This window comes from Neopsephotus bourkii, unplaced genomic scaffold, assembly GCF_033783945.1.
Source record: "Neopsephotus bourkii isolate Nb327-2 ecotype Australia unplaced genomic scaffold, CSIRO-AGI_Nbou_v1 NB_114, whole genome shotgun sequence".
Classification (NCBI taxonomy): Eukaryota; Metazoa; Chordata; class Aves; order Psittaciformes; family Psittacidae; genus Neopsephotus; species Neopsephotus bourkii.
This window is the reverse complement of record NW_026900631.1, coordinates 164,454-191,780: the sequence shown is the minus strand read 5'-3', so window position 1 is coordinate 191,780 and position 27,327 is coordinate 164,454. Positions and strand designations below refer to the sequence as shown.

Genomic DNA, 27,327 nt, shown 5'->3' with positions numbered 1-27,327 from the left:
CTCTCCCGCCACATTGCCCTCCCGCCGGCGCTGCTGACGTGTCTGCTCCCTCCCCACCGCCGGTGCCCGCCAACATGGCCGCAGCCGCGCCGCCGGACCCCCGGCTGCTGCTCGCCCTGCTGCTGCTCCTGCCCCTGCCTTACACCGCCGCCGCCGGGCCCGGCCTGGGCCGCCGCTTCGCCGAGCGGAAGCGCTGCGCCGACCCCGAGTGCAGCAGTGAGTGGGGGCAGCGGGGCCGCGCCGCAGCCGGGGAGGGCTGAGGGGGTGTCCCGGGCAGGGCGGAGACCCCGGCCGGGGTGCGGGTAACCGTTACCCTGTCCCCGGAGCTCGGCCCGGCCCCCGTCGCCGGGAAGCTGTTACGGGAATAGATGCAGACGCCGCATGCTTCGTGGAGGCGCTTCCCACCCCCCCCCGGCATTGGCACGGAAATTGGGAAGAATCGGGGAAATGGAAAGGCGCCTCGTCCCTCTCTCTCCTTCAGACCAAGTTTTCAGATCCCTGCAGCTCCTTCGGGCTTTTTATTCTTCTCTGCAGACCCCTGCTGTAATAAACCCGCTCTGTGGGTGGTGGTTATGCGTTTCAGGGGTCATTTCAGGGCTGATTCTCTAGGACACCGATGTCATCTTTCAGCCCGTCTAATTTAACATTAATAATTAGCTTCATAATGTGCTTCTGCATTGTAATCCTCAAGTGCTTTGTCAAACACTTGCCTTGATCAGTGAGTTTGCCTTATTTTTTTAATAACCTCTTATTTGTTTTTAATAATCTCCTGTTTTAGTTATACTTTAAGTTCTTATCTCTTCACCTTATCTGGAAAATAGGAAAACACTGCGTGTGGGGAGGTCTGGTTTTCTGCCGCTTAGCAAAGAACCTTTTCGCTAAATGGTTTTATTATTGCTGTTATTTTGAAGTAATATTGTTCTTTTTCACGTTCTTATGCAGTGTTAATGTGCCGAGGAAAGGCAATGCAGGATTTTAAAGGTCCAGATTGTCGCTTTGTAAATTTTAAAAAGGGAGAAGCGGTTTATGTGTATTACAAACTCATAGGAGAATCAACCGAGCTTTGGGCTGGAAGTGTAAGTACTGTAAAGCATTTGTTCTACTTGCTCTTCTTGGTGTTTCCTGGTCATCTTTTTGTCGTTCCTTTTGCCTTGTAGGGAAATGCGTAAGGTCTTGAACATAGCTAAATAGGATAATGAATGCCATTTTGGCTTGAGACCCGTGTGAAATGGGATGTGGTTTGATAAAACCTAAAGCGTTAAGTGCTGTGGAAAATGGGCAATGTTAATGTGTGCTCAAAACTGTTAGAAAACTGCCTTTGTGCTGAAAACCTCTCGTTGCAGTGCTGTAAGCGTTGGCCCATGAGCCTGCCTGGAAGCTGAGCCTCCCTTCCCTTGTGTTTACCCGTGACGTGGTCTCATCCTGTGCGCTGTAATCCTGCTAAAGATTGTTCCATGTACATGTTTTAATTGTGCTTCTCTTCTTAGTATCAAGCTGCTGCCTTCCCCTTTTTGTCTGAGCTGGAAGCAGAGTTGGAGGAAAAAGCAGTGAAACTAAAAAGAATGAAGGAAAATTCAGGTTTAAAAAGGGCTGCCTCTCAGCTGTGGTGTGGAAGCTTGCGGAGTTGTGGCCTTGTCTGAGTTGTCTCCTTTGGGCAATCTGAGAGGCTGCTACTAATGGGAAAGGAGGGTTCCCATCCTTGCAGTTATTTCATAGAAAACTCCTCTTAGCTTTCATGATAAGGACCTTGTTTGCCTGACAGAAGTAGAACTGAGATCCCTGGAGGAAGAGAAGTTTCTGTGAGCCTCCCTTGAAAATGCTCACAGTCTGGAGGTTGCTTAGACCTAGTCCCTGTTGCCCCCTCTCTATGCTTTCCCAACATACCTTTTTGTGTCAGGATCATTTGTGTCAACCTCTTTTCTTACTCTGGGCTTCTATGGGGGTAAACAATTACCCACAGCTGGGCTGCTGAAAGCCACACCAGGGTGTTGACTGTGGGACTAGTGGTTTAGTGAAAAGCAGGATGTATGACTTTCTCCAACCTGTTCAGGCTGGGTGTGGACAGCCAAGCTCTCAGCAGGAGCTGAATCCTATTAGAAGGATACAGGAGAGAGCAGAAAACTGCAGCACGTGGTTAAAGAAGAAATTATAATTGTATCATGCTGGTAATTCCCTTCTGACATGAACTGTACCATAAATAATCTGGTTAATTAGCCAGTGCAGGTTTCCAGGGCTGCCAGTTCTTGAGACGCAGAGTAGCAGCATGGGCCAGTTTTACATCTTCTAACAAGGTGTAATAGAGGCTGCAAGATCAGACATCAGCTTTCAGGTAATTGCTGAGTTAATATTCACTTTAACTCTTCAGTGATAAGGAGGCTCATGCAACAATTAGGTGTGTCTCCAAGTTAAAAGGATGTTTGCTTTGGGTTTGAAAAGTAAAAGCTGAAGTTGCAGAATTGCCAAACTCCATTTGTTTGTTGTTGGGTTTTAATTGCATTACAGTGTTTTCTATGTTCCTTTTATGGCAGTGATGACAGACTGTTTCCTTTCAGTTGGTGGCTATAATGTATTTCTTTTCTCCCTGGTTTGATTGACTACTTCTGTGTTAATCAGTAATGCTGCAACAACCAGCATGCAAACGCTGTAGCAGGGTCAGAGGTGCTTTCCCTGGCATGTGTGACCCTGTCTCTGACTTGCAGATAGTGCTGGGGTCTCTCTCGTGCAGCGTGACTTTCCATGCCACGTTCAGCCAGGCAGCTTGATTTATGCAGAGCAGGCGTGCCTGCGGTGAGCAGCCTTGGAGATAGGGGAGGCTGCTGCTTGCTAATTAAAACCAGGTTACTGGTGAGGTCTGTGATCAGACAGATCACAGTGGAAGGCATGTTACCTTCTGCCACAGCACTTTTTGTGTTCATGCCTGTCATTTGATCCCATGCATCTGCTCAGCTGTTTTTTCCCTTTTCTCCAAGTTTTAGGGAAAAGTATTAGGAAAGTATTTTAGTAGAAAGTATGAGATCAAGGGATAACTGGTTTTCTCATCTTCAGCTGGGGGCAGAGGCTAGGGGAATATGTGTATGAGAAACTTCAAGTACTGCAGCCTGGGGCTTATTTCAAACAAGCTGGAAATACAGACTAATCCTGAAATCGATTTTGAGGAGCAATGAGAAATACAGTAGAATTTTGAACCTGAAGGGGGATAATATCATAAGAAAGGAGCCTTTTGCCAAGGCTGAAAGAATCTATAGCAGTTGGGTGTGGGATTTATTTGCCTTTCCTTTTCTAATTCACTCCACCCTTCTCAAGCCATTGTTGAGTATTTTGTGATCCCAGTCTTGTACACTTCATTGCCTGTAGAACTTCCATTGAGCTCAGTGAGCATTTAGCATGTGAAAAAGCTCTGGAACCCAGCTATGATATCTACTCTATACGTTCTACGGCATGTAGTTTTAGCAGAGCTGTCTAAACCTCATTAATAAAGCAAAGCCAAATGCTTGGTCAGTGTCCTCTGACCATGCTATATGCTATGAATTCCATGGATACTTCAGTTCCAGGAGAACACTTGGTTTTTTTGTTTGTTTGTTGTTTTTTTTTTTTTTCCCAGATTGAAAGGTGAAGAATATTGGGTACTCTCATTGTCCTATGCACTGTGTCCTGCTCTAAAATTAGTCTCCTCTTCAGCATCCCACTCTCATTGCTTACACCGTCAATTTGGGTTATGTAGGCTTGCCTCCCATGCATTTCTCCTGCCCTCTGCCCTCATCTTTAGCTGGGTCCAGAACTCCAAAAGTACTTCAGATAATTCCAAGTAAACTCTGCTGCTTTTTAACAAAACGTTTCAGCAGTTATGGCAGCCACAAGATAAAATAACCATCTTCTGCAAAGGGCTGATCTTTATCCCTTTGACTCAAGCTTGAGAAAACTGTCTGGCTTTGCATTACAAGAAATACAACAATACATACAAGAATTAAAACAAGACTTGGCTGCAGATTGTGGCTTTTGTGGAGTAACTTTTGTTTTCAAATCTTGTAGATAAGGTAATAAGAAGGAAGTTGAAGGATAAATTTAAGGGAAAATGGGAAGACAGAATATGTCTGGAGGACCCAGAGGATGAGGGGATTTTTTCCTGTTGTTTCTGGTTTTCTTAACAACTCAGGAGTTGAGCAAGGGTAGATCAACCCAACTCTTCTTTCACCAGTGTTCTGCAGTTTGAGGTACCTGTGATGCCTGTGATTTAGGGATGTGGGCTATAAGCTTAAAAACGTTTGAACATCATCTTTCCCAGCTGTCTGTTTTCTGTCTCTGAGGTAGGTGGTGTGAGGGTGTGGCTCCTTGGTGGTGGTAGGTGAATGTGCTCTTACCTGTGGGTATAGATGGGGATGGGTGCTGTATGCACAGCTACGTGGTTCGTCCACCCAGAGCATTTTAGCTGGGAACAGAGTGGAAATGAAGGATGCACTTTGTGTTTGCCTTATTTACTTGGCATTACTTCATAATGCCTTTCCTCTATCATGTCCATAGCGAATGAAGAATGTTTCCTTTATTTGCACAATGAAGCATTTTTTCCCTTACAAGAGAGGACTTGTAAGGAGAGGATCAGATGAGATTTTGGGCATGCAGGTCCCATATGGCTCATAAACCACATAAGTGGAAAACTGGGTCACTGCAGAGGACTTGTATGGTCAGCAGCTTGGATTATGCTAAATGAGTTTCAAATTGTGGTGCCTAATTATAATGGTAGTCACGGAGATTAGGGTGTAAGAAGACAACTTGGTATCTTTTGCTTTTGTTTGTGGAAAGATCATTTAAAACTGGAATAGAAGTTTGTAGAGAGAAATAGGCCAATTTAGAACAGAACTATAGTATACCCCACGAGGACAAGTTTTTGATTTGGCTAGTCTAGTTTCACTTCCCATTCCCAGCAATTCCCAGTAATAACCCCACAGACATTCTGTCTCTGCCAGAAGGCAATAGATTGATTGATTTATTTGTTTTACCAATATATGTGTGTAACTACAGAGATATCAACTATGAAAGGTTGATATCTCAAGATTTGAATGAGAAATAGTTAAGGAAGGAAGCCCTTTAACATATTAGTGCTTACTTTGCTTATATAACAAAACCCCAAAAGTTTTAATACATATTATTTATTGGCTATAATTTCCCTCCTTATTTTTTCTGTTACTGTAAATCCAGTAAACTTCATCCCAGGTTAACCTATTTCAGTGATGCCAGTGTAACAAAGCATACATTGATATATCTCTGATTGTTGTGACATGACTGGTTTCCTTTTGAATTTGGTCTTCAGTTGAGTGCTCTTACTGAAGAAGAGTAACAATTCCTGAGGAAATGACCAACACTTTTTATTGCCCCTCAGGTATTTTGGTTGTCTAGGAAAGTCTGTACCTCTTGAGGTGTGTTCACCAGGCTCTAACTGCCTGGATTATCTGATCTGCATAGTGACAGCATTCTATTAATATTGGCTTCTAGACAGCCCTTGTCAGAACTCTCAAGTGAGAGCATTACTATGTAGATCTTATCTGGTGAGTGATGAGAGAGATTCTTTTCTTCCACCATTTTTGCCTTGGCTTAGCACATTGACTTGCTTGAAAATAGCCATCTGTGACTGATTTTTGTGTGTATTAGTCACTGAAGAGCAGCAATTCATTTGCAGAGGGAGTGTATTTTCCACTCAGGCTGTAAAATAAAGGATTACCTCAGGTGCAATTCTGCATTTTCCTAAAAAAAAATTAAGATTATTTTTTTCCTTAAGATGCAAAGTGTGCATATTGCAGTCAAAGATCCTCTTTGCTTACTACTTGTGACAATTACTTGAGGCATGTGTGGTGCCAATGGGAGTGCTCTGGAGCAGTTAAAGCACATAAGCCTGAGCTCCTGGGCTTCACTCCCAGCTCCTAATAACCTGTTACAAGTCAGGCTTTAAAGAAGTGAACAGTAAAACTAATCAACTTTGCAAGGATGTTGTGAAATGTAAGTATAAAACCTCAGTGAAAGCTCTTGCCTGAACAAGGTATTGCTCATCTCTTTGTTTTATTTGCTGTGTTAAACTTCGTTTAGAAATAGTTGAGTTTGATGTGTTTGCTGCTAATGTAATGAGGATTTTAACATAGTCACATGATTTTGAAAGATTCTTCACTGCTTTTTGTTTGCTTGTGTTTGCTTTCTGGCAGGTTGGAAGCGATTTTGGATACTTTCCAAAGGATTTACTTGAAATAAATCATAATTATTCCAATGAGGAGCTAGAATTACCAACAGATGTAAGTCTTATTTGTTATTTTTTAATTGGGCTTCTTCCTATTTCTTACCTTGGTAAAAATATAATTAGTAATATAATCAATAAAAATCCCTGAGGAGGAGAATGGGAATATGTCATCCATAGTTACCTTCTGTTAGTAAGCAGCTGCGTATGTGCAGAGATGCACATGTATCGGGGATGGGATGTTTGTGCAGCAGCATTATGTGTAAGCATCAGCGCAAAATGTGGGCATTGATGTTTCTTTTCTCAAATATTCTGGTTTTCTTCTAGCAAAATCTGCTTGGACTGAGCTCTAGAGAAGCTGCTAGCCACTCTCATGTAGGCTCTTTGGGATGTATTCAGGATTGTTTCTGAACACAAATTTTGGAAGTACTATCAGAAACAAAACCTGATACACTAGTCCTTTGATTGTAGTCCTTCAACCTTTACATGCATAAAAGGCTCTCACACACTAATAGCAAGTAACTTCACAGTTGTGTGAATAAGGCCAGTTTGTGGATGCAGCTTCAGACCGTGATGAAATTGTGCTTGGTGCCTTGTGCTGCTGTGTAATTTCCAGAGGCTATGTGGCAGGCAGCTCCTGCTTGGAGGATTTGGGCATTTAAGAAGAGACCAGCTAAAATAAGTTGTAACAAACAAGTTAAACGTTTACTTTCTTCTCCTCTCTGGCACTTGGCAATAGACGCTCTCAATTTAAGATAGATATGATGAGTCAAATCCATTGCTTCCTTCCAGTTTGTTCCTTGCCAGGACTTTGATGGGGCTAAAGGATAGCTTTTTAGTTAGGTTTTTCAAGAGTTCTTGGGCAAAACTTCCACTTATTCAAAGATAATTTTGGTTAAGGATTCCAGGGGTTAGTTCTGCGTGATGAATAGAATTTCCTTTGCTACTGCATCTCTCTGTTACCCAACCAAATGGATTGGCTGTCATCACTGTAATAAAGCAAATAATATTGGTGACTACATACTGTTTTTAATTTCAGGAAACAGACTTTGTTTGCTTTGATGGCGGAAGGGATGATTTTGATAATTACAATGTGGATGAGCTTTTGAAGTCATTGCAAGAGACGATAGCAGATGAAGAGGAAACTGAATCAAGTGATCCAGGGACAAATCCAGCTGAAGGAACTGAAACGGATGGGGAGATGGATCAGGTTGATTCAGTAAAGTCCTTTGATGCTTTGGAGACAGACAGTCTTGAGCTAAGCACAAAAGACGAAGAAGCTCCTTCCATGACAGAGGAATTAGACAGTTCTCTTACAGAAGGAACTGAAAATACTGGGGGAGACTCCAGTGTCAGTAGTCACAAAGAAAACTCTCAGGGAGATCAAATTGCACATGAGCACTTGAAAGGAATGCTACATGGGAAACTAAAAGGGCTAGAAAGTGAAAATACCAAAAACACTAGTATTCCTCAGGGTGAAACCAGTCAACTTGACAAAGAGAGTGAAGACGTCAATGCCTACACACTTTTAAACAGAGAGCTCTCTCTGAACTTGAAAACAAAATTTGGCTCAACTGCTGATGCTGTTGTATCAGATGATGAAGTGACTGGCCTTGTTACATCTCTGGAAGATGATTTTAATGAAGATTTGAGCATTAATGCTCATGATGCAGAGAAGGAACCAGACTTTGCAGCTCAGTCTGATGAAATTCCTTTGCTGTCTTTTATGGCAGAGGAAGAAATTCCATCCCAGGTGGATTTAGAAGATTATGAAAATGATGACATTGAGTCACAAAATCATGAAGCTGATGAAGATGCAAAAGGTGCTGCAGAGCTAAATAACCAAAGAGACAATGAGGAAGAACCTGATTCAGATGCATTTGTTCGTAAGGATGCCTTCAGTATGAGCAAGAGTTTGGGTGACAGTATAATCATGGACAGGTCTGAATCCAAACAAACAGAAGAGAAACAGGATAAGGTAATGCTAATAAGTAAAAGAGAAGCACCAGCAATAACTCAACGTGAGGATCTCTCCAAAGAACTCCATACAAGGGAACCTGTAGGTACAGGTGATCTGGGCTCACAGTTGCCAGCTGCTGAAGAGCAGCTCACAGTTGATGGAACTGAGTCACATGCTGAAGAGCTGAAGAGTACAGCTGTGCCTGATCCTCATGTTTTGCCTAGTCCAGGAGATGTTGTGGAGTCCAAATCATTTGTTAAAAGCAATGAAGATGCTTTAAAACCACCTGTTGGTGATACCAGCAGAAGTCCAGGAAGAGTGCTTCTTGCTCAAACAGAAGATGAGAACAGGTTTGAAGATGACAGCTTGGAAGAGAATTTAAAACACAAAAAGTTATGGGAGAAAACAGAGGAGAAAAGAAGAGCTGAGGACAAACCTTCTGTTGATGTTCCAGCCAAACCAGTGGAAGAGGTAAAAAATGCATCTCAAAGTGACTTAAGAGATGCTGACCTCTTGAAGAAGCAACTGGAGCATGGAGTGCCTGCTGTGGAGAAAGAACTAAGACATGAAGAAGATTTGAAACAAACAGAGGAGACTGATCACGAAAATCAAAAATCCATCTCTCTTAACAAAGAACCTGAAATGAAAAGGAGAAACACGAAAGAAACCCCTGCAGGGGAGGGGGATCCAAGCCATAGAGGAGCAGTTGAGCAACCTAGGCCATGGGAAAATGAGACTGAGTATTCAGAGGCAGGTGTGGAAGAAGAGCTTTCAAGCAAACTTGGCAAGACAACAGTACTTGAAGAAAGCATTGAGAGACGTTCCCCTGAATCAAACTCAAAAAGCACTACACAGAATACTAATACAGAGAATCTGACTCAGCAAAGAACTGCTCGTACTGGGAGTGCAGATACGGACACAAATCTTGGCACAAATTTAGCTAAAGAAAGAACACTGAGATCAGAATTGCCATCTGAAGAGCCAGGTGCTGAAGATGACCCTGACCTGAAACAAGTAGTGGAAGAGCTATTAGAAGATGAGAATGCTGCAAGTGCAAAGCTGTCACAAGCAAGGGCTGCAAATGTACTGGGTAATATGCTAAATATTAAAGGTACTAATCCTGAACTGCAAGTGCCAAGTGAAGCTGTCTTGGGAACCACAAGCCCTACTTACGAAACAGGGGAGGAAATTAAACCATTTTCTATGGAGGCTAAAAAACATACCAGCATGCAAGATATCAGGAAGACTGTGAAGGGAGAGGTTGACATACCAGTAAGTGAAGACGCTAAATTGGATGAGATGGACATCATGGACAATGATGATGATGATGATTTTTTTGAAGCTAAGGAACCATCAGCTGGGGAAGAACATAATTTCCCATCTCCTGACATAGAAGAGAACAATGACTTTAACCAAAGAAAAAATCATCTCCCAAAGGACATTTCACAGAGAGACTCAGAAGAGATGCAAAATTCGGAGTATACAAGAAATGACCACCATCACTCTGTTCATTTCTACAGCCCTGCTGACAGCTCAGCAGCCCCCAATGACACTGCAACAGACTTCAGTGAGTCTGTGAAGCAGCTGACAATAATGAGAGATTTCCTTGATGAAAAGCGCATAACACGTCTACAAAAGTACCTTGGGCTCCAGCATGTGGTGAGGATAGAAGCCATGTTTCAGGACATGAAGATAGAGATGGAGCTGGCTCAGAAGTCAAGCCATAATAATGAAGATATAGAAAAAACTTTGGACCAGATACTTGAGTTTTCGGAAACGAGCATTATGGATTTTGTGGGAAAAGTTCTGGATTCCAGAGTGGCAGAAAATAAAGAGGAGGTGGTGAAAGAGATGGATTTGTATGATGAGGAAAGCGCACTGATGGATGATATTCAAGAATTAATATATTCTTTAAGGAGTAAATACTCATCTGCTAGTGAGAGTGTGCCACTTGCATCTATTCCAGAACTGGAAGATGATCAGCGGCACATCCAAGGTAGGATGTTTAACTGCTTATTAAATAGCTGAAACAGAAGGAAAGCCCTATCCCAGACAACACTGTGTAACCCAGAGAAACTTTAGGAAGAGGGTGAGGGAGAATTGAAAGAGGACCTGTGCAGCCTGCTGGGAATGTGCTTATTTTTGATGTGTATTTTTGGCATTGTGATGGGTGGGCCAGGGATAAATCCTGAGAGAAAGTGTTGAGCTTAGCATGTCTGTTGTTATGGGCCAGGTTCTGTGTAAGGTAAATGTATATAGATGTGGGTAGAAGAAGACTTTCAGGTCACATCTGTACCTCCTCTGAAGAAATAGGGATTCACATATACTGATGTGCTGAATTTTCTGGAGGGTGTAGAGCAGTGTTTTGTTTTTTTTCCCCTCCAAACTAGCTAGCACGTAATTATGAAAGATTCAGTGATTAATGCAGAGTTCAGGCACTAAATCCATGCACCTCAGATCTCAGATGTCCCTATCATATTTTTCTCCCCATTCATAAAGAATGCATAAGTACAAATACTGGACAAACAGGTCTTTTGATGGGGAAGAACCAGTGGTAGAGTCTGCTGCAAACTTGCTTGTTTTTCTAATTAATGTGCAGGGTGATGAGATATAATCTTAGTAAGGCTCCTTTTCCAGTAGTAGATGTTAAATATCTGATTTATGATAAAGTCATGAATGATGGCAGTATCTCACCTTGCAGTGTCTCATAGGAAGGTCATAAATTACATAAATTCCATAGAAACATTTAATTAGATGTTACTAAAAGTTGATTGGGAGTACATTGGGAGCAATACACAAGCTGAAGTGTTTAAAAAGTGTCAGGAAAGCCTTGTCAAATGCAGTATTTCACTGGAGACAGATGTGGATAAGAAACACACATTAGCTCAGTCCTTAATTCATGTCTCCCTGTCTGTCACAGATGGTGCAGAAGAGACTAAGTATGATGGAGTTTCTGTCAGAAACCCAAATGCCGTTGATGAGAACAATCAGGAATTTCAGCAGCTTGAGGATAAGAGGCCAGAACAGCTTACTGAAGAGAAGGAGGAGAATGCTGTTAATGTTCTACCTGAGCATGAAGAGTCCAACTTCTCAGAAGGAGAAGAAGCTGAAGAAGGGAATGATAGTGAAGGAGCATCGCTGCTGCAAGATACTTCCTTTGGGTCAAATGATTCAGAAGAGGCTACCAGGGAAGATATCAGTGCAGGTAACCTTTTGGAATTGGGTGTTTTGTTCTGCTTTTAGGGAGGAGCCTGGTGGAACGGCCTTTAGGCAAATACTATGGTCTTTCACTAGCGTTTTTGTTGTACATTGCTGTAATCCTACTGGTTTTCGCTAACCCGTGACAGTCCTCTAGTGGCAGTATTGTAGTGGTACCACCCATCTCAGCAGAGCAGTTTTTCTGCTACCTCTTTGCACTATAGAAATCAGAAAAGTTCTCCTGTAAGTGCCACAGTCAGAGCTCTGATCTGGGGCTGATGGACTGTCAGGATGGTAGGGGCCAAAGAGCAGAAATCTCTGGAAGCATACCACCAGCTCAGGTTTTCTCCTCCGTGAAGGTGGACTGACAGTCTATTAGGCTATATAATCATGTGCTGTCATTCATTTTAACCTGTGATTCTAAGCTGTCTTTCTAGGGAAGATGGACTGTAGCTTCCCTTTATCAGTTCAATAATTTCTGGGTTCTTTTTGTGGAAGTAGGACAAATGTTTGACTCTGTTTTGCTGAGGCCTTCTCCCCCTGGAATAAGTGTGCCAACTCATCAGTATGCCAAGGAGGGAACTTTGTACAGTCATATTCCCCAGCTCTGTTTTGGGCATGAAACTACTTTTGACTCCACTCTCAGTGCTAAGCCCAGCTTTGCTATTCTACATTCACCTCTGATAATACATCCATGTTAACGGAGCATATGGAAGAACTTCAGGCACATTTTGCTTAGCTTTCATACCCTACTGAGGTACTGTACCATCCCCATAGCCAAGTGCTTTTGATCAGCTTCTGAAGGAAACTCTAGGTTGAATGCAGAGATACCTATGGATTTTAAATGGCTGGTGGATTGCTTACGTGGTTGAGCAGTCGGATATCCTGCTGTATTTTAGGCCATCTTCCATTCCTTCCATGGGAGCCTATTATTATCACTGCCTTAGTGGGAAGGTTGTTGGATGCTGTTTGCCAGGAATTCCTGTAGTAGTGCCGAGAAGACACAAGGTGGATGTTTGTGGAACTGCTGTTCCACAGTGTAACAACATGCCCCTTATTTTTAGCTGCTAACTTGAAATCGCGGCACCAGTAGCAGCGAGAGGAGGCAGGCTGCGGGTCAGGGTAGAAATCAATGCAGTTTAAAGCTTGTGCTGTACTATCAGCGCTGTAAGCTTACTAGGGGATGTGTGTTTATTGATTAGAATGCGAGTGCTTTTCTGTTGCTGACTTGCTGCTGAAGGAGCTGTACATGCTCTGAGGCAGGCTTGGCAAAGTCACTGTGTACTTGTGTCCATCGTTCCTAAATCAGCCTGTGGAGCATCTACCACCTTTTCTAAGGATTTTTGCCTGGTTTTTCACTGGCCTTGAGCACCGTCATTTGCAGTCTCGACTCAAGAGACTGCGAGGTGGGGGACCTACAGAAGCGGGTTGCCCTGTCAGCGCCTCACGCTGAGGTGTGAGGTAACACATGTCTCTCTGTCCCCGCAGACACCGAGGAGGCCACCGGGCTGCCCCTAGGACGCGGGTCGGAGGAGGCCGCCGCCTCAGAGGAGGGAGCCGCGTTTGGAGCGGGCCCGGCCGCCCGGGAGCTGCTGCGCCGGGTGAGTGCTGTAGAGGCGGCGGAGGCGGCGGCTGCGCATGCGTGCGGCGCGCGATGATAACGTATGGCGCGGGGCGGGGCGGTGTGTGTGTATGTGTGGGGTCACTCCGGGCTGACGTGTGACACCGGCGGCTGGCTGGCGCCGCCATGGACCAGGTGCGCGGCGGGGGGGGGGACGGGACGGGAAAGGAGTTGTGGCGCGCCGGCCGTTGGGAGCCGTTAACAGCCGTTGCGAACCGTTAACGGCCGCTAGGTCAGACGTGACGAGGGGCGGAAGAGCCCCGAGTGAAACACCCCCACCCCCCCGGCACCTTTCCCCCTGAGGGAGACGGGCCGAGGCGGGAAGTGCGCCGCCACACGCCGTGGGGTTCAGGTGTGCCGCACGCCTGCCCAACTCCCTCGGGGAAAGGGGCTCCGCGATGTGGGAGCGGAGGTGTCTGCCGGCAGAGACACGGGCAGGGACGGCTGCCTGGCCTCTGCCGCGCTTTGGGGACGGGGGGCCTGACAAAGCCCCCTTTGCGCGGGGAAGGGTGTGTGCCGTCGTTTCAGTGTCACGGTCAGCCCGTGGCGGCTTTCTGCAGGGCTCGTACAGTTTGTATTGTGAGTGTATGTGTCAGTCCTGTAAGCTGTACCAAGGTGCTCACACCTTTTCCAGGCGTTCGGTGCTCTCTGGCCCTCAGAGCCGTATGACGAGGCACAGAACATATGACCCTGTGACCAGGGTGGCAGCTGGGAAGAGATCTGAGCCGTTGTTGCAACATCTTGATGTAAAGCTGTTTTCCTATATTTTTCCGTCCTCACAGCTTTATTTGGAATCTGATCCACATAACCGCTAGTGCTGTGTAACACAAAATGTGTGTATAGACTTACTCTGGGGTAGCTGTTCCTTGTCAGCAGGTTGTTACTGTCAGGTGTCTTCCACACACTCAGACTTTACGGTTGAAGCTGCTCTGTGGTTTTTCAGTTTCAGTTTACATAAAAACTGCCAGAAGGATCTAGGTAGTTCTCTGGTTTTATGAAGGGAATAAAAGCCTTTGGTTTATGCTTATTTTGCCTATTTAACAAAAACATATTCATAGTTGCCAATGCTGTTTGTTTTCAGCTGGTTGCTACCCTGCCTGAGGAAATTCGTCCTGGGCCAGATTTCCATGGACTTCCATGGGAGCCTATTATTATCACTGCCTTAGTGGGAATTGCCACGCTTGCTATAATTTTCTGGAGAACCTGCCTTTCAGTGAGTATACTTCATGCTTGCAAGCCTGCTGATATTTCATTTGCTGAGTGGCCTTTTGTATGGTTCAACTGTTTCAGCATTACCATGGTTGAAGCAGTATGTAGTCTTTCGTGTTTTAGAGCATTCTACTGTTTAGAACATTAATATGAACTAAATGCTTGGTGGCTAAAGTAAGTTTTATCTTCCTTCAAGTTAAGAAGCAATTCCTCTAAGCTATTAATCAAAGATTGCTTAGTAAGAGGCAGTTTCAAAAGCAGATTGTGGAGTATGATGTAAATAAAGGAGGATGAGTTAAGGGTCATCGTATCTTTGAAATGAGAAGCCTTCCATGTGCTTGCTGACTATGTCCTGTCTCCAAAACAAGCAGTTAATCCTCTCCCCTTCATGTTGTCCAGCTTGCAGGCACTACATTTAGAAACCTAAAACCTGATCGTAATTCTCACTGGAGAGCCCCTTTCCCCCTCTTTTCCTCCCTCTGCATTTGTCCTCCCCTTTCCTACACAGATAATTTTCTGTGCAAGAAAAATACTATCGCCAGGTCTCAAGTACAGCAGTGCATCTCCTTGGGAACTGATGGATTAAAATCAAACAGGGCAGTTTATTCCACAGCTGGCCAGTTCAGTGGTGATAAATTCTGGAAGGCTGTGGAATGCTTTATCGAAGCAATTTAAATATTATCTGTAACAATATTGGTAGTTTTTTCCTTGCTTGGTTTTAACGTTGAGTATACCAGGTCAGTTTCAAATGCAAAATAATGAAGTGACACAAAAAGAAAGCTTCTGAAACTCTTCAAGGGTGTTAATTTCAAGATAAGCAACTCTCATGAACCGGGCTGCAGGTGTGTTTTGTGTTTGCAAGTTCATGACTGGTTTATGCAAAATGCCTTCATATTCTTTATTGCAAATTGGATGTGGGCAGTTATTGCTACCTTGTAGTGATGGTTATAGACATTTACCAGGGCTTTAGGACAGGGCATTAACCTAGAAGCTTTTATTAGAAAACAGCTTAAGCTTGTTTGCAGCATTATTCAAACACTCTTGTTGGCAGTGAGAGATATGTTTTCCATATGCTGCTTTAACCTGTGTATAAGTGGTGACTTTTTTAGCTTGCCACTTTTTATGGCTAATTTTGTTTTTCTTTCCCTCTTCTGTAGGTAAAGAGTAGAATATATCAAGGTAAGTTTCTCTGCTTTTCAGTGTATTTGCTACTTAATGCATGTAGAAGTTTTGAAGTTTGTTTTAGACAACCAGGTATTCATTTTCAGTCCCTTTCAAAGAGAATGCTCAGTCTAAGGTTACTGTGTAAGCTAGGCTAGTAGATACTGAATCTGAAGATTTCAGGTTTGGTTTTGATAATGCATTTATTAGGAGAAACAATGGAGCTTGCACCTGCAAACTAAAGGGCAAGGAAAAACTCCACCTTGTTCAATGTAAATGTGGTCTGTACTGGTATGATGGTGGTAGGGCAGTTTGGTTTGGTCTTCTGACTAGAAGTGGATCTGACTTTGCTTGTTGCTGCTCACAAAAAGCATTAGCTAGTTTCTCTTGCCTTTTTGGATTGAGGGGAGCCTGAAACTGACTGCTGTGCAGTTGCAAAGAGACCTTCTAAATGTAGACCTAAATATAAGGTACACCTGTGGTTAGCACATCCTTTCTTACAAGAACATTTCTCCAGCTTCAAGTAAATAAAACTGAATTCTACTTCTCTATTCAGTATACTTTTAAGGTAGGGTGTTGGCTGAAATTCATTGTTGAATACAAAATGAAAATACGAAAGAATTGTCTTAATGTGATCTCTGCCTCTTTCTTCCTCACAAGCCATACTGTTTATCAGTCATTCCTCTCTAGTTTAATTGTAGTTATACAGCAGTTTCCTTCTATACAATTAATGCAAAATTGGTGAGCTGGAAAAAGTCCATCTTGGATCTTTAAGATAATTTCTATGCTGCAAAATAATTACTGTCATGGGAGGGCAAAAAGAGTTCATATTGGTGGTGTAGAAATTACTTAGCAGCACACCCTAAAAAAAAGTGAGGAACATGGGTCTTTCCCCTCCTCAACCTCCCCAGATATTCTTCTGTATGATACCGTATAGAAACTGCTAAATCTAGGGGCAAACATATATTCTTAAAGCATGATAAAGGTGATGTTATTTTTAAAGTCTTTATCTAAAATAGGGGAATATTAACAGTGACAAAAATGCTTTAAAAAGGTGGATTATGTTTGGAATCCCAAAGATAAAATCTACTATCCACTCTTCACTACAGCATTGAAACTGGGAGACCAAGCTAATGCAGGGATTCCTGTCCCCCTTAAACTGCTGAGGACTGCCTGGTACCTCAGCAGTTGTTGGCTCTTCTCCGCAGAGCAGGAATAGCTGGGGATCTTCTGGCCCAGGAGCCCTTATGTGGGAGGGGAAGGAGGAGCAGCAGTTGCCATTGCATCCTGTGGGATGCGGTTGAAACAACCAGTGTTTCCCGTTTGTACTGCAGGATGTGCTGTGAAGCAAATGGGACTTGGGGTGTTCAAATGTGGGGGTGGTTTAGGACTTGAAAAAGCACTGTTGGATGTTCTTTAAATTAGTTTACAATAAAGTAATACATTAATGATTTTTGTTGAATCCTAAGGGTTGGTTGACAAGTTGTTTAGGCTGAGAAAAAATGCATGCCTAAAGAACTGTTGCTCAGTCACAGCCCTTTTGAAGTCTGTTAGAAAGTGGTGCATTTCCTTGAGGCTTAATGATGCCATCTGCTAGCTGAGGCTTTTTTCTGTTCCCAGTAGGTCTTCCAGAGCTTTCATCCCATTATCTTTGCCGACCAAACGTGTGGTTTCAATAGAGCAAAAAGAGGCGGTTGTTAGGGAAGGTGTTGTGTCTCCCTGAGTGTCACAGCAGCAGCCTGAGACGGCTCTGACATCCTTCCTGGCTGTTCTTCCCTGGGGCATACCCCATCTGTGTATAGCCAGGACCTTACTCTGCTCCACTGTGTGTTCTGTGACCAGCTTCTGTGAAGTGGATGCAAGAGCTGTATGCTTTGCATCACTCTTCAGTGCTTTACTCTTTTGTTTTCAATCGTAACTTGCACTGAAAGTTGAAGATGGTCAGACTCCTGCAGATGGGGCTGACTGCCGTGGAATTTACACTATCCTGGTTTATGTTTTAGTTCTTACTAGGAAATGTTCCCTAAAGTGGTGGTAATGATAACTCTAATTTTCTTCTATTTCCCCTCACCCAGGATATAAAGTACAGTTACTGTAAACTTTCTTTTTCTTCCTAGTGACTGAAAAGCAACTTGCTGAAAAGATTAAAAACCTCCTGCAAGAAAAAACAGAAATCTTACAAAAGATATCAGAATATGATCAAAAGGTATTGTTCTAGGTTATCATCCCTTGCTCCCTAATTTTCTGTTACTGGTTTAATGACACAGTCCATGCAACTGTTAGTACATTTTTCTTTTCTGTTCTTACTATTATGTTGACAATCTCCTCAGTTCTGTTTGGTTGTTTTTCTGCTTAGATAAAGGAAGCAAAAGAATCTGTGAAGGTAGCCCAAGAACAAAAAGATGTTCTCTCCGATGAAACTGCAGGGCTTAAGGTAAGGAACAATTAGCTGCCTGTGTGCCAAAAGCAAGAACATCAGTAAAATAACTTGCTTTAGTTGGTGGTTTTATCTTTTTTTCTTTGTTAGGATACTGTCAAAGAACTGGAAGAAGCAAATCGTCAGTTAGATGACAAAGTAAAAAATCTGCACAAAATGCTTGAAATGGAGAGGAAAAAGAATGAAAAGAAACAGAACAAGGTAAGATCAATCACACTCGTGTCTTGTATTGTCCTTAACTTGCTGTCCTCTAAAAGCTGATCACAACCTCATGAGTAAACAGGTAGAGGTAGAGCAAACAAGGTGAACCACCTCAGAAGGAGAACTGAAATGAAATTTCAGGTTCATCCCAAGCTCAAGGGGGAGAATCAGTTGATTTTTGTTGTTGTTGCTGTATTGTTTGTTTTGGGTTTTGTTAATTTTTGCTTTTGTGGGGTTTTTTTGGAGGGGATAGTAGTTGGCTTTTGTGTTTGTATGATCTGATGTACTTGTGCAGTTACCTGCTTTCACACACAAACAGATACATTCAAGTAATGGGCTAGTGGGCTAGTCTAATACTTCCTAGCTGGAGCCAGGAAGCTCCTTAACAATAGGAGCTGAAGGTTTCAGGTTGGTAAGAGATGTTTAGATGTTTTCCTTTACTTAGAGGAAGCATCTAGATCTGTTGTAAGTGTGAAGGTGTCTAAGCTGTCCTTCATTCTTGTTGGCAGAGGAGGGCATATATGGTTTTTTTTTTTCCCTTCTTTTTAAAGCCTAATTTTCTGCCATTAGTGATAAGCTTCAATAGGTTCTTTGTTCTTGTTTTGATCAAAGTTTGTTGCTAATGACAGGAGCACGTGTTACTTTCATTATAGGCCGCGCAGGTGTACAGGGAGCTTTCCCAGCCATGAACAGGCAGATGCACAGGGAGAAGTTGGTTCTAATGTGCTGTTCCTTACCTCGCTAATATAAGGCAGCAGTACGTTGCTGCTCATCTAACAGCTGCTTTAAATGGGAATATGATGGTGTTTTGACTTTCCATTTATGCTTTCAAATCGCTCAGGCTAAGGCATGTATCAGACTAATACAAAGTCATTTTCTCATATAGATCTCGGAAACTCAGAAGTCCTTGGAGAAACTACAAGAGACTATCAGTGTACATTCTGCAGAGCTTTCAGAGGTAAGGCATTATCTACACCCTCTCAACAGTCACAAGTTCTTGTACCAGGAAAATTCATATCCGGGATGTAACAGAAAACAGTAGATTGGCAGATTGCAGGTTGTTTGTGCATATATACCTGTTTTGCATTTTATCAGGTAACACATAACTCTTGTTCCGACTGCAGTTCGACTTTGTCTTTTTATTCCTTTTTGTTTCATATGTAGGTGCAGATAGCCCTTAATGAAGCTAAACTAAGTGAAGAAAAGGTGAAATCTGAGCTTCATCATGTGCAGGAAGAGAATGCCAGGCTGAAAAAGAGCAAGGAGCAAGTAAGTTATGCCCAAGCCAGGCAACTTCGTTCATCTTTTGAATTAAGTATTTTGGCCTTATTCCTCCTTTTCTTGAGTATAGCTTCAGTGTGTCCTTCTTTTCTTAATTCTGTATTTTGTATCATCAAGATAAACCTTAAGCCCCTTGTGCCTGCCTGCACAGCTTTTTGTACAGGTGAGTCACATGTCTTTAGCATGAAGGCATTGTCAGTTCCAGTGATTCAGTTTTTGTCAGCAACTTCACAGACATTATGTGGTCAGGAGATAGCTACTTGGGATCAGGACTGAAGGAAGTTGTGGTAAAGGATTGCCAAAAAGCAATACTGAAGCTAAGCTAAACAAGGGAGGCCTTTAGCCCCGAAATGTCATCACAGTCCTTTTACATATAATTGTAAATATCTGTCTGTTTTCTTTCTCTGTATGAGAAGTAGATGGCTTTTTAGAGAATGTTGTTTAATTACCTCTGGACTGCAACTAATTCTTTGTATTTTGAAGTGTGTGAGCACTTTGGTTCTGATGTTAGGATATTAGCTGAGAAAACATAAAATTTGCAAAATGACCTAATGATATAAACTGCAGAACGACTTTGAGCAGCCAGTTCTACCAATGGGCTAGTGATGAGTGTGGAAACTGAAGTTTACTCTTTTTCTGTCACCTGTGGCGTTCGGTTGTCAGTAGAGCTGATATACACCCTGTGCTAAAAATAGAACAAGTAATCATCTTGCCTTGGTGCTTCATACAGCTGCTAAAAGAAGCTGAAGGTTGGAGTGAGAGGCATAGTGAGCTCAGTGAGCAGATCAAACTGTATCAGAAATCTCAGAAGGACATAGAAGAAGCACTTGCCTACAAGGAAAATGAAATCGAAGTAGGTTCTCTATAATATGCTTGCTTTAAATATTACACATCATAAATCACTTTGAAATACTTTACAAAACACAGAGTGATTCTTCTTCAGTGAAACTTTGTTTTCATTACTAGGTTTTAACTAACTGCATTATGCAGCTGAAGCAGCTCGACACAGGTTCAGCATCTGAAGGTAAGAAGGATGGCGAAGGGCATGAATGGAGCACAGGAGAGGACCTGGCCAATGGGGAGTTACCAGGTACAGTCACTCTACCTCCTGCCTGATACGCCCAGTGGCTAAAGCATATGCAGTGGTATGCTCATGTCATTTCATACAGTGAACAAGGGGAGTCCATATTTACAGCTGCCTGTGGGTTAAGAGACTGCCAGCTTCAATCATCAAACACAAAACATATATATATGTGGGCTCCAAATTCTCATGTTTTGATTTTTAGATACTATGTCCAGTAGCAAGTAGTACATCCAAATTAATATTAGTATAGTGGCTAGAAGTAGTGACAAGAAGGAATCTTCTGAATGCTTTTAGGAGTAAATCTAATAGTTCTGTTGTGCTGGTTGTGGAATTGCAATTGTGCATTGTTCCTCATGGTTTTTGGTTTGGGTTGGGTTGGGTTGGGTTTTTTACCAAGTAAGGAGACCTAACCCAGATTAAAGTGTGGGGATTGTTATTTTTGACAGCTGCAGAGTCCAGGGAACTGGGGATAAAAAACAGAGAACACAAATATATTTTTCTCTTCTAGATAACGAGAGTGAGAAGATGAAGACTCAGATTAAGCAGATGATGGATGTATCCAGGGTATGCTGCACAAGATATCTCATAGAATCATAGAATGGTTTGGATTGGAAAGGGTCTTAAGATCATGTAGTTCCAACTACCTGCCATGGTTAGGGACACCTCACACTAGACCATGTCACCCAAGGCTCTGTCCGTCCTGGCCCTGAACACTGCCCAGGGATGAAGCATTTACCACTTCCTTGGGCAGCCTGTGCCAATGCCTCACCACCTTCACAGAGAAGAATTTCTTCCTTATATCCAATCTAAATTTCCCCTGTTTAAGTTTTAACCCGTTACCCCTTGTCCTATCACTATAGTCCCTAATGAAGAGTCCCTCCCCAGCATCCTTGTAGGCCCCCTTCAGATACTGGAAGGCTGCTATGAGGTCTCCACGCAGCCTTCTCTTCCCCAGGCTGAACAGCCCCAACTTTCTCAGCCTGTCTTCATATGGGGGGTGCTCCAGCCCCTTATCATCCTCATAGCCTCCTCTGGACTTGCTCCAGCTGCTCCATGTCCTTCTTATGTTAAGGACATAAGAACTGCACACAGTGCTCCAAATGTGGTCTCACGAGAGCAGAGTATTATCTAATAAATGTAGCCATGTTGCTGCTATGCCTGAGATGGTAACTTTCTGCTCCTCTTTTCAGGTAAAAACTATGTTATCCATAGTTGAAGAAGACAGAAATCTTCTGCAATCCAAACTGAGTGATGAAGTAACAGCAAGACATGAGCTGGAAGGTAGGCTTAGCAAAAGAATTGTTTAAGATGAAATGTTGTTTGTGGTTTAAAAAGAAACGGAGCATTTATGGGGCATATTGGTTCTCATTGCAACTTCTTTCACCTTCCTCGCTTACCTTTGCTTCTCCAACAGAGCAAATAAAAAAATTAGAACATGACTCCTGTTCGCTCCAGTCAGCCAAAGCTCGGCTAGAAAATGAATGCAAAACACTACAGCAGAAAGTGGAGATTCTTGGGGAGCTTTACCAGCAGAAGGAGATGGCACTCCAGAAGTAAGCCTTTGAGTACTGTTCCACAGTAGAGTGTGTTATATCATAGGCAGTATCCAAATGCCCTTTGCTCAGAATGATCAAATTACTTCAAGTTGTATTTGGAATGAAAGGTGCTGGGTACTGTTTCAGCATGGTTGAAGCTAGGACTTCTTTGTTTTCCAGTGTTCCACACAATATTGCCTTCTACTGTTCTGGAGAAGGGGGTTGTGTGGCTTGGTCTGCAAATTCTGTGCTTTGTCTAGAAGAATATAGTGGCCATTGAGATTTGTTTCAGTTACTCTGACCTCAGTTCAGTGAAGTGTAATTCTTATCCAGCAGAAGACTTAGTATTTTAGCTGTGGGAGCTTTGTGCATTCTTAAAGGGATTAATGAAGGCTGAGTTTGTGGTGCTGCCGAGATGAATGAATTGCTAGCAGTGAAGAACTTATTGTGTATCTGTGTTCATTCCTTATTTATTTACTTACTGAAATGTCTGTAATACTGTCTGAATTTTGGGGGGAAAACCGAGAACAGATTCTGGGACATTTTCAGCTGAATTCTGTGGGAAGGCTGAAATTGTGGTGGAGAAGCAACTGAAAGTTCTAGGGCTCAGGCGTGTAGGTTGGTGGAAGCACAGGGTTGGAACAAGCTAGTGAAACTTCCTCACCTAGTTACTTCAGGATCCAGATGTAGTAAACATGTAGTGGAGTGGTATAGAGTAGCCCACCTTTCAAGGAAAACTTCCTCTTGGCCTCTCTGAAGAGTTTTTATAACTTCCAAAACTCTTAGGAAGTTACACTGCCTGTTACTGCTTCTTGGCTAGAATGATTCTATGTACGTTCATGTAGACAAGGAATGGTTATTAGCAATAGTTAATTTCCTACTGGGTTAATGGTTTCAGTTACATGGGATAGCTCTTGTAAGTTAGGGTCACATAAGAACCTCTTAAACACTTTAAACACATGAAAAATTACAAAGGTAGTGAACTGAGGAGTGACAAAAAGACTGTGGAAATGTGTTGTGTAATACATTGCCACAGAGAGAACTTAGAAATAAGCTTCTTTCCACATGGTTGATGACTATTGAATGTGTGTATCACCCGTGTCCTAAATTTCTCCCTTTTTACTACACATTCATTTCTTCATCTCCCTTGGTTGGATGTTAGTTCTGTGTATTTCCTTGTTTGTACCTTTGTAAAGCTGGATTACCACCTGTAGAACTGGGAAGTAAACTACAGGATTAAAAGAGATGAACTGGCTTGCAGCTGTTAGATTCTGGCAAAACGTAGTTGCTGACAGAACTTTCCAGTCAACTCTGCCTCCTTAATTTTCAGGTGTTATACATAATGGGTTTGTCTGTTGGTTTCAGAAGGCAGTATTTCTGTCTCTTAAAAAGCCCCAAACCTCTTTTTGTTGTCTTTGTAGTCTCAGTCATTTTCATACATTCTGCTTATCACTGTTGTTAGCAGGGGAATACTTTGGTTTTGAGATGTAGTAGATGTAGGATGGTGGAATAGATGGTGCTTTGTTTTGTTTTTCCATGCAGAAAACTAACTCAGGAAGAGTATGAGCGTCAAGAGAAAGAGCAGAAGCTGTCTGCTGCTGATGAAAAAGCAGTGCTGGCCATCGAGGAAGTGAAAGTTTACAAGTAACTTCAGTTTCTAAAGGCTCCTTGTTTTCCTTTATTTCAGCTGTTGGAGAAAACTCATTTAAAGCTTTCTCCTTCCTCTCTTTTCCCCTTTGTACAGGCAAAGGATCCAAGATATGGAAGAAGAATTGCAAAAAACGGAGAGATCTTACAAAAACCAGGTAAACTTCTTGCTTGCTGGTTATTGTATCACCTTTTACTGCATTGTTCCCGTGCTCTGTAGTGAGTTACTGGAAATATTAGGAGTTGCACAAAATAAACCACTTCTTATCTTCTCAGATCGCTGCCCATGAGAAGAAGGCACATGACAATTGGGTAAGAACATTCTTCCTTTTCCAACCCAGACCGCTTACATTTGACTCCTGGTTGGGGTGGTTAATGCAGTTGGCAAAACTTTTCCTAACAGCTTATTGCCCGCTCTGCTGAGAGAGCTCTGGCTGAAGAAAAGAGAGAAGCTGCCAACCTGAGGCAAAAGTAAGTGCAGTATAGACCGTTGTTACTGCTCTTTGAACATGCTGCCTGCTGCTCGGGAGAGAAGGAGCTCAAACAGTGTGAGGTGCTCAGACAGCCTGCTTGCTCAGAGTGTGTAATGCATCTTTGAGTTACTGCTTTTAAACTGTTAGGGTTAAAGTAAGATTTCTTGGTGAAAGCTGTACCATTTTACAGGGCAGTTTGCCTTGTTACATGATAACAAATATAACTTGTATTATTTGAACAATAAAAGCTTTATTTTTTATTTTTTTTAATTAGATTAATAGAGGTAAACCAAAAAATCGTCATGCTTCAAAGGCCATTAATTGTAAAGCCAACTCCAGGCAGACCTGACCGCCAGGTCCCACCACGGCGAGGTAAATCCTGCTTTTTCTCCCAAAACTTTGGTCTTTGAGCCAGAATATCCTAGAAAAATAGGGCTATGATATAGTATAGGAAAGGAAATCAAGTGGTTTTAATTCTTTGGCATAGGGCCCTTAAGCAGAGATGGCTCTTTTGGCCCATCACCTGTGAGTGGAGGAAATCCATCACCCACACAGATGATCGAAGTTCCTGCCCGGCCCCTTTCTGCTCCTCGCAGGGAAGGCTCAAGAGGTGAATTTGGTAAGCAGTGAGGCTTCCCTGCTGTGATAGCTGGCTTTTGTGCTACAGACCCAGGAAAAGCAGAAATAGCTCAGGCATATATTGATTAGGTTCTTGTTTCCCTTAAGGTACAGTGGTAGATGGTCCCCCTGTTCCACGAAGGCCACCAGAGTTAGCTGGAAGGATGTCTGTTCCGGGTAAGTTACATGGGACTTGCAACCAACTCAACTTATTCACTAGTCTTTCACTTTACAAATGTAAATTAAAAGCTCCTTACCCCAAGTGTGGCAGGACATGCGTTTGTGTCTCTGTTTGCAGACCTTGGGCCTGCTGTAGCATCCCTCATCAGCAGTGGGCCAAGAACCTCCTCCCCTTCCTCAGCAATGGATGGATTGGTAAGCTGAGAACACCCTGACCTTCAGGAAGTGTTTCTAAGACATGATTTGCTGTACTTCCTGCTGCTTCTTTAACTGTATCATCTTCTGTCTTGTCCATATCCTGTCACTACCCTTATTTGCTGTCCAAAAAACCCCCAAAGCAACCCTCTCCCAAAGAGCCTGAAGCCCCCTGGGTTGATTCACCTTCATCTCTTGAACCAGCTACAGTGAGTATTCAGAGGCTGCACATGGTGTTACTCTGCTTTGATGGAGAGGAGTAACAGGCTTGGTGTTCTGAGCTGCTAAATAACAGAATGCTCTACAAAACTAACCCAGGGCTTACACTTCTGTCTCAAAAGTTTTCTCTGGTGATGAACTGTTGCTGTCTGGTTTTCATGGAATTGTGGAAATGAATCTTTCTTGTTAAGGACTGCAGGCAAACACTTTGGAGAGTGACTACACCAATAATCCTAAGGAGCTGACTTAACTGTGGTATTTAAGCACAATTCCATATGTAACTCCAGGTGCTAGGCCCTTTTCCGAAGGGGTATCTGCTGAGGACACTTCAAAAGGGATCAAATTTTTCTTTAGGACAACTTTAGCTAAAGAAAACCTGTCATCTCAGATGGCACACGAGGCACTCCTAGCTAGTGCAAGCAGTGCTCTTGGTGAAGGGACAATGATGGTGCAGCAACTTTCCCTGTTTAATGTGTTTTGGGTGTGTGCATTTTTCTTCTTTCTCTCTGTTCCACCTCTTGGCCTTTGGGTGAGTGGTTTTGGTGTGCAGAACTGTCCATGCTTCTCTGGTGCAGTAACACACTCAGGTATAACCTCATCTCACACAGGCTAATGCCAGTACCAAAGGCCCACCTTCTTTCCCTGCGACACCCATCATGACCTCCCCAGTGATGGGACCCCCACCTCCACCGCCTGTTCGCTACGGACCACCGCCGGCTCCCCTCCGTGGGCACTTTGGGCCTCGCCCTCTCCCTGTGCCCTTAGGTACGGTCACATTGCTGTGTGCTGATACTCAAACCCACTGTGCTCCTTGGGACCCTTCTGCAGAGCTGAGACCTGCCATCCCCATCCTTCATGGGGCCTGCTGCCTTGCCCAGTAAGCTGGGACAAGTGAGCTTTCCCAGGCTCCTTAGTGCCAAGGTATTCCTTGAGTCTAAAGTAGAAACCAGCAGGCAACAGTCGCTGGAAAATAATTCATGGCCTGTGAAGTCTGCATGTGACAGTGACCCATTCCAGAGCTGCTCTGGAAAATGAAGAAATGAGGAGCAAGTCTGGAGCTTCACTGCTTAGGTTAAAGACTTGGTTTAACTCCGTATTTTCCTTCCCTTCCAGTTCGTGGTGCTCCCTTGCCACCTCCAGCTGCGAGAGATTTCTTACCTGGCCCACCCCTAGGGATGAGAGATCTGCCTCCTGGCCCACTCCCGCCGCCTCCAGACCCCAGGGGCTACGGACGTGGGCATCCTCCTTTTCGACCCCTAGGTCCTCCTGGCCCCAGAGATTATCCTCCAGGCCCACAGCTCCCCCCGCCTGGCTCCAGAGACTATGCACCTTCTCCCAGCAGAGACTTGCCTCCCTCGGGAGCCAGGGACTGCCCCGCAGCCCCAAAGGGCTATGCACAGCCTCCAGCGCAGAACCCCTGACGCAGCGCCTGGGCAGCAGCTCAGCAGAATGGGACTCGGAGCGCACTTCCTGCAGTCGGGATTTTAGGAAATGGCTCTCTGGTCAAGGCCATTTGTCTCATTTCAGTATATTTTGGCTTTTGCAGGATTTTTATCCAGTTGCTACAGATACGTGCCATTTATGATCACCTTAAACTCATCCATCCTCTTGGCCTGCAAGAACCTTTTTGTGATGGACTTGAACCTCCTCTAAACGTGCAATAGAAAGGAAGTACCTGTGTGGCTAGTTTTAATTAAATGTAGCCTCTGTAACCAGTTGGTGAATGAACTAATTCTGTGACAAAATGTAAATCAAATCATTTCCTGTGGAAATAATTTTTTAAGTAAAATGCTCTCCTACCTGCCTTCTCCACCACATCGAGCTGCAGCTGGGGCAGGCCAGGGGTTTACATCAGGACTGTGAGGTCTGTTGGGGCTTTTTTAAGAGGGGAAACAAAGATGCCTGGCCTGAGCTCAGAAGCACAGATGACACTGTATGCAAAGGAAGGTCACAATAAAAAGCAAAATTCCTTTTGCTAAACCCTGAAGGCTTTGGTTCAATGCTGTTTTTTGTCCAGGAAGGGAAGCAGAGATTTGAATCAAGACTGAAGAACGGCCACTGCTGTGAGGCTATAATGACTGTCTTACACTC

General features: G+C 43.4%; 1 protein-coding gene across 3 annotated transcripts; it reads left to right on the top strand.

Moving 5' to 3' along the window:
• On the top strand, nt 1-27,223 carry MIA3 (MIA SH3 domain ER export factor 3). Of its 3 annotated transcripts, XM_061365023.1 has the most exons (29): nt 3-216; nt 943-1,076; nt 6,189-6,275; nt 7,257-10,173; nt 11,098-11,382; nt 12,864-12,976; nt 14,078-14,209; nt 15,363-15,384; nt 17,484-17,572; nt 17,723-17,800; nt 17,894-18,004; nt 18,891-18,962; nt 19,169-19,273; nt 20,016-20,138; nt 20,252-20,375; nt 20,878-20,933; nt 21,560-21,650; nt 21,784-21,922; nt 23,447-23,548; nt 23,649-23,709; nt 23,828-23,863; nt 23,955-24,022; nt 24,299-24,396; nt 24,512-24,643; nt 24,751-24,819; nt 24,941-25,017; nt 25,161-25,226; nt 25,845-26,001; nt 26,350-27,223. In XM_061365023.1, exons 1-29 carry the CDS (start codon nt 75-77, stop codon nt 26,655-26,657), a joined length of 5,994 nt encoding a protein of 1,997 aa, XP_061221007.1. In that variant the 5' UTR covers nt 3-74; the 3' UTR covers nt 26,658-27,223. The 3 variants fall into 3 exon arrangements, with proteins under 3 accessions (XP_061221022.1, XP_061221007.1, XP_061221015.1); XM_061365031.1 differs by lacking the exon at nt 25,161-25,226; XM_061365038.1 differs by lacking the exons at nt 25,161-25,226; nt 25,845-26,001 and having other exon boundaries at nt 1-216; nt 26,350-26,545.
• The last annotated feature ends 104 nt before the right edge of the window (nt 27,224-27,327 follow it).

What these genes read in the sequence shown, in the direction of transcription:
- MIA3 (XM_061365023.1), top strand. Translation starts at nt 75, where the DNA reads ATGGCCGCAGCCGCGCCGCCGGACCCCCGGCTGCTGCTCGCCCTGCTG. An exon ending in TGATCAGCGGCACATCCAAG is followed by an intron (nt 10,174 to 11,097) that starts GTAGGATGTTTA and finishes TGTCTGTCACAG; the next exon opens with ATGGTGCAGAAGAGACTAAG. An exon ending in AGCAAGACATGAGCTGGAAG is followed by an intron (nt 21,651 to 21,783) that starts GTAGGCTTAGCA and finishes CTTCTCCAACAG; the next exon opens with AGCAAATAAAAAAATTAGAA.